The 17459-nt window shown below is 33.2% G+C and overlaps 1 protein-coding gene across 1 annotated transcript; it reads right to left on the reverse strand.

The window, feature by feature from the left end:
- Positions 1-9767: 9767 nt before the first annotated feature.
- On the reverse strand, positions 9768-13047 carry LOC145795428 (putative glutathione S-transferase). The gene is made up of 2 exons (XM_082879735.1): positions 12634-13047; positions 9768-10526 (listed from the first exon to the last, which is right to left on the reverse strand). The coding sequence occupies exons 1-2, from the start codon at positions 12949-12951 to the stop codon at positions 10179-10181; spliced, it is 666 nt and encodes a 221-aa protein (XP_082735861.1). The 5' UTR covers positions 12952-13047; the 3' UTR covers positions 9768-10178.
- Between the last annotated feature and the right edge of the window lie 4412 nt (positions 13048-17459).

The raw sequence follows: 17459 nt of genomic DNA on the forward strand, positions 1-17459 counted from the left end.
AGTTTTATTGGCTAGTTAAATCAAACCAATAAGTAGAAGGGCAAAAACGTTTAATCCCATGTTCTGTTTTTTTTCATCAGTTAGTGAAATAATTATCTGAAACATTAATATGCAAAATTGATAATGTTTTTAGTTTTAAAATTTGGAAAAAAATTGATAATATTCTTAGTTTTACTAAATAGGACTTATTGGTTCAAAAAATCTTAAATAGGACCTGACCTATCATAACATTTGTAAATGGGAGCTTTTTTGATAAATCCATTTTGTAAGAGCTTTATTCCATCCAACTCATATTCTTTTTGACTATTCCATTAGGTCCAATTTGAGATAAGAAGACCAAAATACCCTTTTCATCTACTTATGTTCCATTTAGTTCACATTATTTTCTTATATTTCAATAAGTTCTATGGGTGATATAATTACCAAATTACCCTTAATGTGAATGTTCACACTATCAATATAAATGTTTATATCGTCAACGTGTAGGGGCCCGGCTCATGTCGATCCTTGTGGGTGCCCGGAAAAATTCGAGTCGGGCCGGGCCGGCCCACAAGCCAAAAAAATAGGCTCGACCCGGCCCGTTGATAATGTGAATATTCACATTGACAAGTTAACATTCACATTGATAGGAGTGTAAAATTGGCCTGCGGCCCGTGGGCGGCCCGAAGCCAGCCCGCTGCCCGGGACGGGCCCGGGGCGGCCCGTTCATAATGTGAATATTCACATTGACATATTAACATTAACATTGATAAGAGTGTAAAATTAGCCCGTGACTCGTGGGCAGCCCGGGCCCGAGCCGGGCCAGGCCGAGCCCGTTGACAATGTGAATATTCACATTGACATGTTAACATTAACAATGATAGGAGTGTAAAACTTGTCCGTTGCCCGAAGCTCGCCCACGGCCCGAGGTAGGTCCGGACCCAAACCCGGGCTACCCCGGGCCGCCCATGGGTTTCGGGCCGCCTATGGGACGCGAGTCAATTTTACACTCTTATCAATGTGAATGTTAACATATCAATGTGAATATTCACATTGTCAACAGGCCGGGCCGGGCCCGCCTCGGGCCGCCTACGAGCCGTGGGCGTGTTTCGGGCAGCCACGGGGCACGGGCTAATGCTACACTCTTATCAATGTGAATGTTAACATGTCAATGTGAATATTCACGTTGTCAATGGGCCGGGCCTGTGTCGGCCCGGGGCCGGGCTTCGGGCTGCCCACGGGTCACGGGCCAATTGTACACTCTTATCAATGTGAATGTTAACATATCAATGTGAATATTCACATTGTCAATAGGCCGGGCCAGGCCGGGCCCACCCCGGGCCGTCCACGGGTTTCAGGCAGCCACGGGGCGCGGGCTAATTTTACACTCCTATCAATGTGCATGTTAACATGTCAATGTGAATATTCACATTGTCACGGGTCGGGCCAAGCCCGCCTCGGGCTGCGGTCGAGCTTCGGGCCGCCCACGAGCTGCGGGCCAATTTTACACTCTTATCAATGTGAATGTTAACATGTCAATGTGAATATTCACATTGTCAACGGGCCGGGCCGGGCCCGCCCCGGGCAGCGGGCGTGCTTTTGGCCATCCATGGGCCCCGGGCCAATTTTATACTCTTATCAATGTGAATGTTAACATGTCAATTTGAATATTCACATTGTTAACGGGCCGGACCGGGCCCGCCCCAGGCTGCCCATGGACCGCGGGTGGGTTTCGCGCCGCCACGGGACGGGGGCCAATTTTATACTCCTATTAATGTGAATGTTAACATGTCAATATGAATATTCACATTGTCAACGGGCCGGGCCGGGCCGAGTTGGGCCCGCCCTGGGCTGCTGTCTAGTTTTATACTTTTATCAATGTGAATGTTAACAGGTCAATGTGAACATTCACATTGTCAACAGGCCAGGCCGGGCCTGCCCACGGGCCGTGGGCGGGTTTCGGGCAGTTACGAGGCGCGGGCTAATTTTACACTCCTATCAATGTGAATGTTAACATGTCAATGTGAATATTCACATTGTCAACAGGCCGGGGCGGGCTTTTGGCCGCCCATGGGCCGCGGCCCAATTTTATACTCTTATCAATGTGAATGTGAACATGTCAATGTGAATATTCACATTGTCCACGGGCTGGACCGGGCCCGCCCCGGGCCGCCCATGGGCTGCGGGCGGGTTTCGCGCCGCCACGGGACGGGGGCCAATTTTACACTCCTATTAATGTGAATTTTAACATGTCAATGTGAATATTCACATTGTCAATGGGTCGGGTTCGCCCTGGCTCGCAGGCGGATTTCGGGCCGCCCACGGGCCAATTTACATTCTTACAACTGTGAATTTTAAAATAAAAATATTCACATCATTAAATTGATAATCGTTGAAAAAATATTTATAAGGGTATCAAAATTAAATATAAGGGCATAAGTGTCCAAGAAAATAGTGTAAATCAAGAAAATGGACTTTATGGAATAAAACTATACATACATGGGACTAAATGGGTTAAAAAATTCCTTCATGAACTTCTTGGGTTAAAACACTTCTAAATTGGACTTATCAATAAAAATCCCTTTGTAAATAGGTGTTTTAGGTAATTAACTCTTAATTTATTAGCTAAAACTAAGTCTATAAAAATTTAATGCTAAAAAAATTAATCTATGTACCGGATCCTTGGTTGTTCAGTAGTTGTACATTATTGATTATGTTAAAGTTGCCAAGACACTAAACTGTTTTGAATTCTAACTCAAAACCTTTTTTGAATTGAAGCCTTTTCAAATGAGAGGCTTAAAATGTTGATTGTACAAAGAAAAGGAATGCTAGAGATTCAAAAGTTCTATCAAATGTCTTATATGGATGTGGGACCTACACCACATGAAACATTTGGTAGAAATTTTGATAGAAATTTTAAGGCCTTGTTTGGTTTGTTTAAGGAATGCTAGAGATTCAAAAATTCTATCAAATCTCTAGCATTTTTCGTACAAAGAATTAAATTACCAAACTCTCTATAATCTACAATCATAAATCTTAAATCCTAATTTTCCAAATCCCAAACTCTAAGTCTTAAATCATATTGAAGAGCTAAACCCTCTATATAATCTGTCATTTTGAGTTGAGTAGTAATTGAAAGGTCAAAGGTTTTTGTACTTAAATTTCTTGTTGGAAATAATGGTTTTATAGGCTTATTTTGGGCCAACTTTGATTCCAAAATTGAGTGGGGTCCACACGTCTTTTGAGGTGGGTCCGAAGAGGTGACGTATTCCTTGCCGCATGATAAGTCACACGGTGAAAGCAGTTCGTCAAAACTATTTATGAGTGAATGGGAAGTTGACGTCGATTTCGGATTCGTGAAATGGACAATTAAAGAAGTGAATGTGGGTTTCTTTGAAATGGGTTGTCCCACATTGAAACTATAAGAAAGCTTTTGTGAGTATATAACCTCTTGGTGTACTAACTTAGGTTGGGCCCCAAGGGGCACCCCAAGTTTGTAGAAGGGAGGAGTTATGGACAAAGTAAACCTTAGCCCAAACCACCACACACCCGTTGCCGCGGCCGGTCGAGCCGTGTCGTGCCGTGCGCAGTTGTAGGTCGAGTCGGTTCTGATATTATTTTTTTGGAAAAAATTTATTTGAATTTTTTCCAGAAATTCTTAATGAAATTAAATTCCAATTTTGTGCCAAAATTGAATTTAATTTTCTGTCCAAATTTTACCTCATTCAGTCTGATATTCCTAATAGATTCAAACTATTTTACAGTTATAAAATTGCCAAAAACTGCCTAGCAGTTACAGATTTAAACCAGCAGCAGTTATCTATTCAAGTCTGCCTTCAGATTTGTTTGAATTCAAACTGCATCTGTTCAATTCAAAATTACACCTGTTCAGGTTGGTCTCATACTTGTTCGGGCAGATTATTTGCCTATAAATAAAGGCTATTTCCAGTAGTCTTTGGATCCGAAAATATCTGAAAATATCTAGAAAATATTATGTTTCCTTCCCATTATGCTATTTCTTGTATAATTCTTCATATTTATTTTAGGGAATACTTTGATAGTATAGAATACAGGTTTGGTTCACCGTAGAAATTGTTTGGAGTGCTACTACAATTTGTGAAGATCATTGTATCTTGGGAGATAGACGCCATTTATCCGTAAGCACCGTAGCACGGGGAATCTGTCTTAAGGATAGAGTGTCACACACTCGACTTGATCTTTTAAATATTTATTCGATTCGATAAAATAAATTTTGTAAGTGATTTATTTTTATTTGTTTGATTTGTTTCAATTTTGTAACAACCCCTATCCGTAATTAGCCACTAATCCATATTTAATGATGTTAATGAGTGGATTAAAATAAATTATGTGTTTATTCTGCACTTTGCATGATTTTGACTTTCTATCTGTTACTTATAGAAATATCTGTTTGGAATTCCACTTTAATATTTAAATTGAAAGCCTTATCGGCATCCGAAACTGAAATTGACTACACCGATATGTTATTTGGAATTTTTAGAATCATTTGGCAAGTTTTATCAAAAATTGATTCAAAACAATTCATTAAGTTGCGTTTGGCAAGCCTTATGTTCTAATTAAGGTGTTTGAGCATTATAGCTATAAATGTGAGACTTAAGCTCATGTGAGCTCACATCTCCTTCATTTCCCTTAGTGCAAAAATCTGAGATTTCATCCTAGAGTGAGAGAGACTCCATTTTAGAGAGAGAAAGTGTTGATTTAAAGTTGAAGTTAGGGATTTTGCTAGAGTTGCTCAAGTTTGGCAAGGATCTTGTGTGTTTAAAGACTTTAGGTAAGCCCTTGACTATTAATTCATGAAAATTGTGTGTTGTAGAGATGCATTCATGGAGTTGTTATGATCATTTGCATGTATTTCACATGTATTTGTCAAGAAGATAGAGAATTTGATTATAATTTCACATGCATGCACATATATATGGAGGTTTGCCATTTGTGTTTGATTTTGAGCATTTATGTTGTTATCATAAGTTATTGGGCACATGCATGTATAATTCGTCATGTTTTAAAGTTTAAACTCATATTTTGAAAATGATTTCCTTCATGCATGGAGCCTTTGAGCTCAATTTTGTTAAAACCATGGTGTTGGAGAAAAAGAGTTCATAAACCTTATATACATGGAAGTTTGAACTCAATTTTAGCTAAATCCACGAGTTTTGAGCTAAGGGTTTGTAAATGATCATGTATTGGTGTTTTAGAAAAGTTTTCCAAGTGTTTTGATCAAGCTATGCATGAGTGTAGCCATTGAATTGCATTTTGAAGCTCAAAACTCTGTTTTTGGAAACCCAGAATTTCACAGTCCGCTCGAACGAGAAAACCTGTGCTCGAGCGAAGAATGCGAGCCCTCAGTATTTTTGCAGGCATAAGCGCTCCGCTCGAGCGACCAAAGTCACGCTCGAGCGAACCCTTTGTATATTGTTGATCCGCTCAAGCGTGGAATTTGTAGCTCGAGCGTAGATTGAGACCAACCAATACTTTCTCCGAGTTTGCAGACCGCTCGAGCGAAGGAAGTCTCACTCCAGCGACCCCTCTCATATTTGCATGTCCGCTCGAGCGAGGAAATCTACGCTCGAGCGTGGACCTTATTTTCATAAATCTTCCTAAGTGCTCCAAGGCATGTTTTGGCATTCTCATTGCATCTTAGGCATTCCTAAGCCTTAATTAAGACATAGTAATAAGGTTATGGATTAGAAACACACTAAGAAAAGAATGTACTAAGTTCCGAGACTGTAATTGTGTGTGTGTTTTAAGCAATGTGATAAGAAAGAATAAGAACCAATGTAATGAACGCTAAGTCTTAATGGTCACTTGAATGTGTAATGATAAGACATGCTTGTGTTATGTATTTTGTGGTTGTAGGTCAAGACTCGAGGGTTGATTGACCATTGCTGGCACCACTGTGAGTAACGTTATTGTAAAGATACGTTCATATGAATTACGTTCCAAATGAAATATGATAAGTTCTGATTTCTGAAATGATATCTGTTTTCGTGAACAAATATTCCAAGTTTGAAATCTATTATGGCATCCATAGATAGTCCCAAGTCATGAGGGACGACATGAAAATGCGGGTCCATGACATACAAGTTTACGAGATCTCGTTAGCCACTTCATTGTAGTGATATGTCTTTAATCGGTATCCGAAATCGATTACTCTAGTTGGAAGACGTTATGTGATGTGTTCTATGGGATGTACCATTATTATGTTCTGATATGGGAATGATTATGCTCCGGTCTGTTTTCTGCTTATGATATATTCGGATTTTGTTCACTAACCCCTTTACCTTAATGTTATTCATTAGGCTTTAGCTCATTGTGTGTATATATATGTATAGGTGAGCATCCAGGAGCCCGAGCCTAAAGGCTTTTGTCTGGATCTGTGTTCTGTTGTCAGCCAACCATTGTGGCTCATGTGGAGGTTCCCGAAGCGTCCTGTGTTTAAGTTCCGTGGTTTCTGTTTATTTAAGACTTGATTTGATGTCGTTGGCTGTACTTAAAATACTGTAATGTGTGGAGGTATAATGTATGGTTGACTACCGGTTATTGTATATAAAGTTTTTAAATATTTCGTTTCATATAAGTCAGCACAGCTCATTGGACAACTATATTTATGTATTAGCTTCCACTAGCCCCTTAATTTTGTTAATCTGTTCAGAGGCCTTCGGTGATCCAAGGATTACTAGCCGGTTACGATGCTAAACCTACAGGGGCGGGTTTGGGTCATGACAAATTTATTTATTTTACACAGAAGATTGTTCCAACAATCTTAAGACAAATCCGAATTATTCTGGTTATACATAATTTTTCGTTTGTTTCCTTTCTTCTTTTCTTCTTCTTCTTCTTCTTCCAGAAATTATTTTCTGTGATTTTACAAAATAATATTCTAGTTGGAAAAACAAATAGTAGTAATATACTGTTGGACATATAATGATAAGGATCTGATCTATGAATCAAGTGGATTACTAGCTTTTAGATCATATTGATAAATTTACTTGTAAAATTTATGATAAATTTACTTGTAAAATTTAGGATAAATTATAAATACACTTTTTGATATTTACTTAAAATATTATTTATTTTTGATGATTTTGAAAATTATATCTCGTTTCTTAAAATTTCTAATTTCATAACAAATAACTCTTTTTATTAATAAATTATCAAGTTAATTAACAGTTTTTAATGATGTTAGAAATTTATTTCAATTAATAATTCATGTAATTATATTATTATATAGGAGAGTAGTTAAGAATTTTATTTTTTCAATTAATTTTGTTCAATAAAAAATTTGACAAAGGGATATTTGTAATTTTCTAAACTATGAAGAATAATTCATATTTTAAGCAAATCTTAAGAGGTGTATTTATAATTTATTCTAAATTGCATATATATATATATATATATATTCTTTTATTTTTTTCCCATGAAAGTAGCGATCTATCATTTTCCAGGGGTGTCATTAATTTACTTGTCTCGAGACTTTTGTCAAATGGAAAATTCATCCAAACTATGCCCCAAAAATCAAAACTAATGGACATTTGAACGACTTCGGGCACTGGTGGAACAAGGTCTTTTTTAAATTTAAATTTATCAATAAATTGTGAAATAAAATATTACAAAAATAAGACTATAAATTCAAACTTATGAATTTATAATTTATTCAAAAAAATAAATCAATAGTTAAAATTTATTTTATTTATAAAATCCACACTTTATAAATTTAATTTTCACTATACAAACACATTCTTAACAAATTATATAAAGATAAGTCTTAGTTCATAACATTTTTCATATTACAAGGTTATTGATCATGAAACTTTACCTCTTTCCAATGCATGTGTTGTTGACTCTTTCTTGGCCTGCTAATCAAGATTCCAGACATTGATGTTTTCCTCTCAATAATGCCTACCCTTATAATTTGAGTAAATTACACTCACTTCACTGTTTTTCAAAAAATATAATCAGATTTACATTTTTAACATAATTATATTAATTTCTCTTAATATTTTAAGGAAAAATTACTCATAAATCTTATATTGGGAAATATTGCTCTATCTAGTCCTGAGTATTTTTTTGTAAACCATTTAGTCTTTTTTATATTTGGTGTGGTATCTTTGTTTGTTATATTCTATAAACATCAATATATTGTATTTCATATTGGTGTATGATGATGTTTGATGAGGTTGAAGATGTAGTCGATGTTTGATGATGTTCACAATGTTGGTGGTGATGATGTATGATGATGTAGTTGATGTTTGATGATGTTGATGATGTTTTATGATGTTGGTGATGTTAATGATGTTTGACAAGGTTGAAGATGTAGTTGATGTTTGATGATGTTGGTAATGTTGGTGATGTTGTAGTTGATGTTTGATGATGTTGATGATGTTTTATGATGTTGGTGTTGTTGATGATGTTTGATGATGTAGTTGATGTTTGATGATGTTGATGATGTTTTATGATGTTGGTGATGTTGATGATGTTTGATGATGTAGTTGATATTTGATGATGTTTGACGATGCAGTTGATGTTTGATCAATGTTGATGATGTTGGTGATGTTGATGATGTTTGATGATATACTTGATGTTTGATAATATTTGATGATGTAGTTGATGTTTGATGATGTTATTGGTGTAGTTAATGTTGTTGATGTTCGGAAAGGAGGGAAATCTAAAAAAGGCCTATAGTGAGCTTTTAACATTCAAATAGGATTTATTAGTCTACAAAATAAAAGCCAGGACCAAATGGTTTAACATATTAAAATTTGAGATTTATTGGTGTTTTGCCCATATTTTAATTCAAATAATACTTAAGTTATTTTTTATCAGTAATTTGTTAGTTGTATGAATAAAAAAATAATATTATCATCTCTTTTTACCATACGAGAAGTGAGGTTAATGTAATAATGTTAGAAGTGTGAAATATAGTATTTTTTTTTTTAATTTCAAGAGAAGTGAGTGTAATTTACTCTTATAATATACTATCACATGTGTTCACATAATATTATTATGGATTGGGCTATTTCTCAAGTTCAAATCTCAACTTAGGATAATTTGAGGGATTTGAGGAACCCATCATCACGAGTCCTATTTCGATAATCTGAACCGTTTATTTTATAAGGCCCTTCGTATGTATAATACATGAAAAAAAAAATTAAATTAATCTGATAATCATAATCTTTTTATTTTATTATATTTAATTATGAAAAATTAGAGAACAAGTATATTTTTGAAGTACTCACGAAAGCAATGAGTGAAGAGCCTAATAAAGTGAGATTGGCGCACACTGGGCACACTTCTTTTGAGGGTGCTAAAAAAATAATTTATTAGCTAAAAATGAGTCTATAAAAATTTAATACTAAAAAATTAATCTATTTACCAGATTCTTAGTTGTTCAGTACTTATTCATATTATTGATTATGTTAAAGTTGCCAAGACACTAAACTGTTTTGAATTCTAGCTCAAAACCTCTTTTGAATTGAAGGCATTTGAAATGAGAGGCGTAAAATGTTGATTGTACAAAGAATTAAATTGCCAAACACTCTATAATCTACCATCTTAAATCCTAAATCCTAAATTTTCAAATCCCAAATTCTAAATCCTAAATCATATTGAAGAGCCAAACTCTTTATATAATCTGTCATTTTGAGTTGAGTACTAATTGAAAAGTCAAAGATTTCTATACTTAAATCTCTTTCTCAAACCTTCTCAATAAACTCTCAAGCACACATTCGTGTCTTGAAATTCACACCACATTTTGCAATTGGAAAATTCATTAGGACAAAAACAAGACAATAGCATTTCCAACATACAAGCCCTTTTTTTTTTTTCATATTTATCCCTAACATGCCACAAACACAGGGAAGTGTTTCTTTATTACAATTAAAGAGACAACAAACACAAACACAAACAACCATAGACAAGAGAATGAAAAAAAAAAAAAAACAAAGAAAGAAAGAAAGAAAAAGAAAAAATGCACACAAAGTATAACCGTAAGTAAGTAGGAAATTCTCTATTCGGATCTCACAGTACCTTATTCTAAGACTCCTCTCCACCATATGAGGTCAGACCAAAGAAATCCATTGTAATAGAAAAGTGCCTTGAAACAAACTGGGGGTCCTAGATCCAACTTATTTTATTTAACCGATATGATAATATTAACAAGCTCACGTTCTTGCTTTTGGCTTCTTGTTCAAACCCAAAACAAAGTCATAGATCTTGTGTTGGTGAGGAAGAGTCTTGGAAACACTTTCATTTTTCTCAATGCACCTCTTGCCCCATGAAAATAGCTTGGGGCACTCTACCTCTAGACTGAAGTTGCCAAGGGTCTCATAGGACCAGCAGTATAAGGTGACAACAGCAATGTCTACAAAGCCAAAGGTTTCACCTCCAAAGTATGGCTTATCACCAAGCTCTCCCTCTAATACCTTGAGACATTCTATGAATCCCTTTTTCCCTTCCTCTTTCTCTTCTTCTACATTTGAATCTAGTATCTTCCTCCCAAAAGCATACACCTGCATTTCATATGTTAATAATTATAGCATCTAAGATATTTTGTAATAGGTTAATTAGGTTGGACCCCTCTTTTTAGTGTATTAATGTGACACCATTCAATTACGGATAGATTGTGTTTGTTTGATTGCGTTTGATTGGGAATAAACCAAGAAAATGGGTAAGTGTTGCTATTTTCCGATTTTAATGATTCAAACCGTTTATTAAGTTGAACATTTCGTATATTTCAACAATACAAAATTAGATTGATTCGATAATCGTAACATATTTAATTTATTGCGTTTATCATCAAAAAATAAATGATTTATTTATTAAAATATAATTGTTATCTTCTTCTTCTTCTTTTTTTGTAACAAATGTAATAAATTGAATAGGTTACGATTATCATATCGACTCAATTTTTTTTTTTTTTTTTTTTTTGGGAGGGGATGAAATACACGAAGTGTTAAACAAAATAAACAGTTTAAATTATCGAAACGGGACTCGTGGAAATCCACATCAAATATCTCTCTGCCTAATATTTATTACGAAACCTGTTTTATTAGTCACTTCGCCTTGATTAACAGGATTAACATTGAAAGATTGATAATTCTATGAATTAGTGTATGCTTAGTTATCTAATTAAATTAGTGAGATAATAATTTATTTTGAATTCATTTTTTTTAAAATTTGAAATTATGATCCCAGTCCCTCACAATATAAAAAAATTCACCAATTTTGTCATATTGAATTCCGTTGTACATGTAATCTAGTTAATAAAATTTACAATCAAACATGGGATTGTGAGTTTATGAATTAATAATTTCAATCATATGCTATAATTCTACTAATCAAAGATATCCTTAGTTTATAATGCTCAAAAAATTAAAATATAAAATTTTAAATATAATATTACAATTTATTTATTTAGTTTGTATATGTAAAAAAAATTAAAATATTATAAAAAAAACTAAAAATCAAAATTTATAGAGACGGTGAGCTTTGATTTTATTTTCAAGCAACCAAGCTATTCACGAGAAAAAATAAATATACATAAAAAAATATAAAATAAAAACTCAAACCAGAGATTCAGGTCTAAATCCCAACAATATATAGATTTGACTCAGGAGAAATTTATAGGGAAAGTTAGAGTTTTGAAAAAATAATTATAAATCAGAAAAAAAAATTATAAATATTAATAATTATAATTATATTTTTTTTATCAATATATAATCATTTTTTCAAAATTTCACTAATTATTCCAAATTTATATCAACATAATACTAGAGGCCATTGAGTAACATTTACATTTGTAATCTTTTTATATTTATAAAACAAAATTTAAAATTATAGAAAATTTTATTTAAGTGAATTTTTTGTTACAAAAAATTAAACAAAAAATTTATAAAATTTACTAAACTATTGTAACAAAAAAAATTATTTTTATATGTTTCAAATACAAATTTTCATTCATTCTTCTTTCTTTCCCTCCCTCCATCACTTACGCCCAGCCACCCACCATCTTCAGCCATCGTTATCAAAAACCTCCTCCTACCACCACTATTGTCGACCTCCTCTGGTGACCACTTCCAGATCAACAATCACATCTAACCACCACCAACTATCTGCCCTCTAGAAGTAGGTTAAAATTTAATTTTTTGACTTTTTTGTGGTTTTTTTTTTAAAAAAAAAAATTGTGCAAAAAAATAAAGAAATGATAAAAATTTAAAATTTAAAAAAAAAAAACCATAAAACTAAAAAAAAAATACTTTTAACCCCTTTGCCAAAAGAGGCTAATTTCAGCCACGGAAAATGTTTGAGACCCTTACAAAAGATGACCCCCATGACCCCCCACTAATGTATTGACCATTGATGTGTTTGAATTTTTTTTGAAAATTGTGTCTAACAGTGACATAAATGGTTCAGATTATTTCAAGTTATGAGTGTTGCATTTTGTGAGGTCTCTATCATTGTTGTTTCAGTCACCGTATCTAACTGGCAATCACCTTTTTTTTTTTTTTTTACTAAAATATTTTATTTCTATTTTTATTTTTATTTTTATTTTTATGAAACAGTACCAAATTGAAAAAGTAAAAAAACATTAAGCAGTAACACCACAAAACAAGCCACCTTTTTGTCAACATAGTCAGCCCAGAACCTAGCTTGAGCTTTCTGGTAAGGATCGGAGGGCAACAATGGAGCTATCTCATTCCAGACCTCATCAATGTACTCGACAATGATGAGGGACTCACAAACCGGTTTTCGGTTGTGAATCAAAACTGGGATTTTCTTGTGAACTGGGTTCATCTCAAGAAGCAGTGAGCTCTTGTTCTTCAAGTCCTCTTCCTTGTATTCATATTCAATGCCCTTCTCAGCCAGTGCTATTCTCACCCTCATCCCAAACAAACTAGGCAAGACATCCAACAGAACCACCTTATTATCAGCCATTATTACTTATGGTTAGTGATAAATATGTGGCGAAGAGGAAGATAGTGAAAGAGAGAAAAATAGGAGAGAAGCTGTGTATTTTCCACTATGTTCAACACCTTATTATATAGGCTAGGTGGAGTGGTGATGAACAATGGGGGGTCCATTTTTAATAAAAAAAATCAAAGAATTACTTAGAAAAAATTGTTTCCAAACTACCTCTAAATCTACAACCACACATTTGTGTTTTTTGTTTTTTTTGTTTTTTTACAGTAGCTTTATTTGGGGAGAGATTTGAATTAAAATAGACCACGAAAAAAAATAAAATAAGTTAAAATAATTAATAAGATAAAATGTCACATTCAATTTATAATTATTTTATTTTTCCCTTATAACTATCAAATCAACTATTAAAAAAAATTAAATTTTAAATACAATTTTTTTAACCAAATTAAAATAATTAAAAAAAAAACTAAATAACCAATTAAAATAATTAGCTTCCCAAATAACGCGAGCATATTATATCACATACCAACATTGAAAATGAATAGAATAAATGATAAAAAAAAAATACATAATTTTTTTAATCAGACTAAAATAATTAAAAAAATTAAATAACCAATTAAAATAATTAGCTTCTCAAATAACGCGAGCATATCATATCGCATACCAACAATGAAAATGAACAGGATCAACGATAAAAAAAAATGTTGTAAGAAAATATGTGGCTATAATTTTAAGGGTAAATTACAATGACTCCTCTTCGAGTTTGATCTTGATACATATTTCTTCCTCAATTTTTAAAATTACATTCTCCTCCCTGAGTAAACAATTGCATTACATATTACTCCTTCGTTTAATCTACCGTTAGTTAACTTAACAGACTAAAATGACGTCAACAACAATATTTTTTGTAATGCCAATTATGCCCTTAAGATTATCAAACCAATTTTTCCATCTTTCCCATCTCTCTGTCTTTCCAAACTCTGTGAAAATGGGTCCAACCCCAACTTTCTGCAAATGGGTCCAACTCTCCTCTTCTTTCTCCTCCACTTATCACCACTCATTCCTTCAATAACACCTGATATTGTTGAGTTCCAGCTGTTTGATGAAATTCCCAACTGGTTGCGGGCATGGTGGTTGACAAATGGGTGGGTGATGGATGCTGAAAAATGGGAATTATGGCTTTTTAAGAGATTTAAATTTGAGATTTGTTAAATATTTTTAAATTCTGAAAAGAAAACAACTTCCAATCAATTGCCATTTTGCTGTAATATTTAAGGTAATTAATTGGTGGTCATCAATTACATGGAACTACATGGTTGGAAGAGCTAAAGGTTCTGGCTTTTTTATAATATAAATGCAACATTAATAGTCAGTGTTATGATTTTGAGAAATTGTAGGAGAAAGAGAAAAAAATTACAAGGATATGGAATGTTAGTGTCTATGTGATAGGGTATAAATGAAAATTGTGAAGTATAAATATCACTACACATTCTTTTATATGTTGGTAATTTTTTTTCCTTCTATCTGCATCTAATTCTCTCTATGATTTTTGATAGACAACTTCTGAAAACATAATCTCCCTTTTAAAAATCATTCCTTCTAATCTTAAAGATGTGAGAGGATATATTTTAATGGTATTTTTTTTTTCTTGGCAGTAGTAATGGAGTTTTGCATGGTTTAGTTATGATGGATGTGTGACAGGAAAGAGGTGGCCATGGTGAGGATGTATGATGAGATGAGAGAGAAAAGGCGAAGCGAGGGAAAAAAAAAACAGGGAAATCAAGAGGGGAAGAAGATAAGTCTTAATGGTAAATTCATACCCTCATTGAGGTTACTAAAGTCCATTCAAATTTGTCTTTAGATCTGTTAATAGACAAAGCGGTCAATATAATTTCTAAAACGTCTGATAAATATCAATAATGATAGAGATTCTTATAAAATATAACCTCTACAACTTTTAAAATGATCTAAATTATTCATGCCACTATTAGAAAAGAGCGATGGTTTGATGAATTATTCCATGTTCTTTACAAAACTCACCAAAGGGTGATTCATATTCACCACATCTATTACTTCTATGTCTTTTAATTTTCTTACCAAGTTGATTTTTAACTTTATTCTTATATTGAATGAAAGTTTCTAAAATTTCATCATTGGTTCGAATTAAATAAATATAACTATATCTAGTATAGTCATCTATGAAAGTGATAAAATATTTTTTTTCACCTCTAGTTTGAATTGATTTAAAATTATAAATGTCACTATAAATTAATTCAAGTAATTCCTACTTATTTCAATTGAATGAAAAGAAGTTTTGCTTAATTTTGCCTCAACACAAATTTCACATTTATGATTTAAATCAATGTCACATTTAGATAAACATTCCATATTAATTAATTTACGCAAAGATCCATAATTAATATGTCTTAGTCTACCATGCCACAAATTTGAAGACTCAAGCAAGTAAGAAGAATATGTATTATTATTAATAACAGATGGTACAACTGTCATTACATTTATTTTGAAAAGGCCATCAGACATGTAACATTTTCCTACATACATCTCATTCTTAGTAAGTACAAATTTATCACTCTCAAACACTCGCCTAAACCCATTTTTACTCAACAGGGATCCGGAGACTAGATTCTTGCGAATGTTCGGTACATGCAGCACATTGTTGAGAGTGAGTTCCTTTCCAGATGTCATCTTTAGAATAATCTTTCCTTATCCTTTAACTTTAGAAGTCGAGGAGTTGCCCATAAAAATTTGTTCGTCGTTGTCCACCACAGAATAAGATATGAATATCTTTTTGTTGGCACAGATGTGCCAAGTAGCACTAGTGTCCACCCACCATTCTTTAGGATTTCCGACAAGGTTTGCCTCGCAAACGACTGCGGAAAGATTTATGTCATCTATCCCATTAGAAATTTTGTCCAATTTGGTTATATTGGCTTGAGTAGGCTTCTTACTTGATCTTCATTTGTCTTTGCGTTTGCTACGGCAATCTTTGGCCTGATGTCTTTCTTTATCACAGATGTAATACTTGCCATTGAACTTGAACTTCTTACTTTTCCCTCCTTTAGAGCCTTGTGCGGATTTTTCTCCAGAATACTTTCGTTTCTTTGCTTTTGGAGAATGTTCTATCGCATTTGCCTTAGACTTCATTGGATGCTTACAAGCCCGCTTTTCAAAATTGCGGTTGTCCTCCTCAATCCTCAAACGCATAATCAATTCCTCTAAAGTCATTTCTTTGCGCTTGTATTTAACGTAGTTCTTGTAATTACTTCTGGCTTTATGGTAATTTTTCAATTAAGGCAGTAACTTAGAAGGATTCACTGAGAGGCATGCCTTCTGCATGAATGTCACGCAGAATAAGTTGGAGATCTTGAACTTGGCTGATCACAGTCTTAGAATCAACCATCACAAAGTCTACAAATTTGCCTACTACGAATTTCTTCGGGCCAGCATTTTTTGTTTTGTATTTTTTCTCCAAGGACTCCCAAAGTTCCTTTGTTGTCTTGATAGTACTATAGACGTTGTACAATGTGCTATTAAGTCTGTTCAAGATGTAGTTTCGGCAAAGGAAATCAGCATGTTTCCAGGCATCAACCACTTGCCGGTCGGTTTCATTCTATTTTACAGTAGGAGCATTCTCAAGGAGAAAACGTGCCAGGTTGAGAGTAGTAAGATAGAACAGCATTTTCTGCTGCCATCTTTTAAAATCAGTTCCTAATAATTTCTCTGGTTTTTACCGTGATTGACTGGTACAGTCACAATAGGAGAAGGGATTGGAGCAATGGTTTGAGCAGTATTGGTTTGAGCATTTGTTTCGGTAGTCATGAATTCTAAATTATAAAATAAAATTATAATTAGAATGTTATACTACACCGAAAATTAAACTATAAACACAGAATTTAATTCTGTAAAAATAAAAGAAACAAAAATTGTATCTTTTATTTCCAATTAATTTGAAAATAAAATTTATTTAAACAAATTAATTCCACACAAAAAAAAAATATTTCTATAACATTTCAAAAATTAAAATACTGAAAATAGAATTTTAATTAATGAAAACTCTAGAAATTATTTCTAAAAATCAAAATTAATTTCTGACCAACTTCACAAATGAATATTCTGAAATTATTAATGATAACCAGTATATCACTACTAGTTGTCAAAGAAAATAAACAGTATATTACTACTATTTGTCAAATAGTATATTACTACTATTTGTATTTTTCAACTAGAATATTACTTTGTAAAACCCTAGAAAATAATTTCTGTAAGACAAAGAAAGAAAGAAAAGAAAACAAACGAAAAATTCTGTATAAACAGAATAATTCGAATCTGTCTTAAGATTGTTGGAACAATCTTCTGTGTAAAATAAATAACTTGAAACTAAATCAAACAAACAAATATAAATTACTTACAAAATTTATTTACCGAAATGAATAAGTACAAAATAGATCAAGTTGAGTAGGTGACACTCTGTTCTTAAGACAAATTCACCCGCTTTGGTGCTT

The sequence above is a fragment of the Camellia sinensis genome, chromosome 7 (genome assembly GCF_055761805.1).
Source record: "Camellia sinensis isolate YWXY chromosome 7, ASM5576180v1, whole genome shotgun sequence".
NCBI lineage: Eukaryota > Viridiplantae > Streptophyta > Magnoliopsida > Ericales > Theaceae > Camellia > Camellia sinensis.

Excerpts from the sequence above, each read along its gene's own strand:
- LOC145795428 (XM_082879735.1), bottom strand. The coding sequence starts at position 12,951 with ATGGCTGATAATAAGGTGGTTCTGTTGGATGTCTTGCCTAGTTTGTTT. Across the intron at positions 10,527-12,633 it reads CTGACTATGTTGACAAAAAG|GTGTATGCTTTTGGGAGGAA; the intron begins GTGGCTTGTTTT and ends TATGAAATGCAG.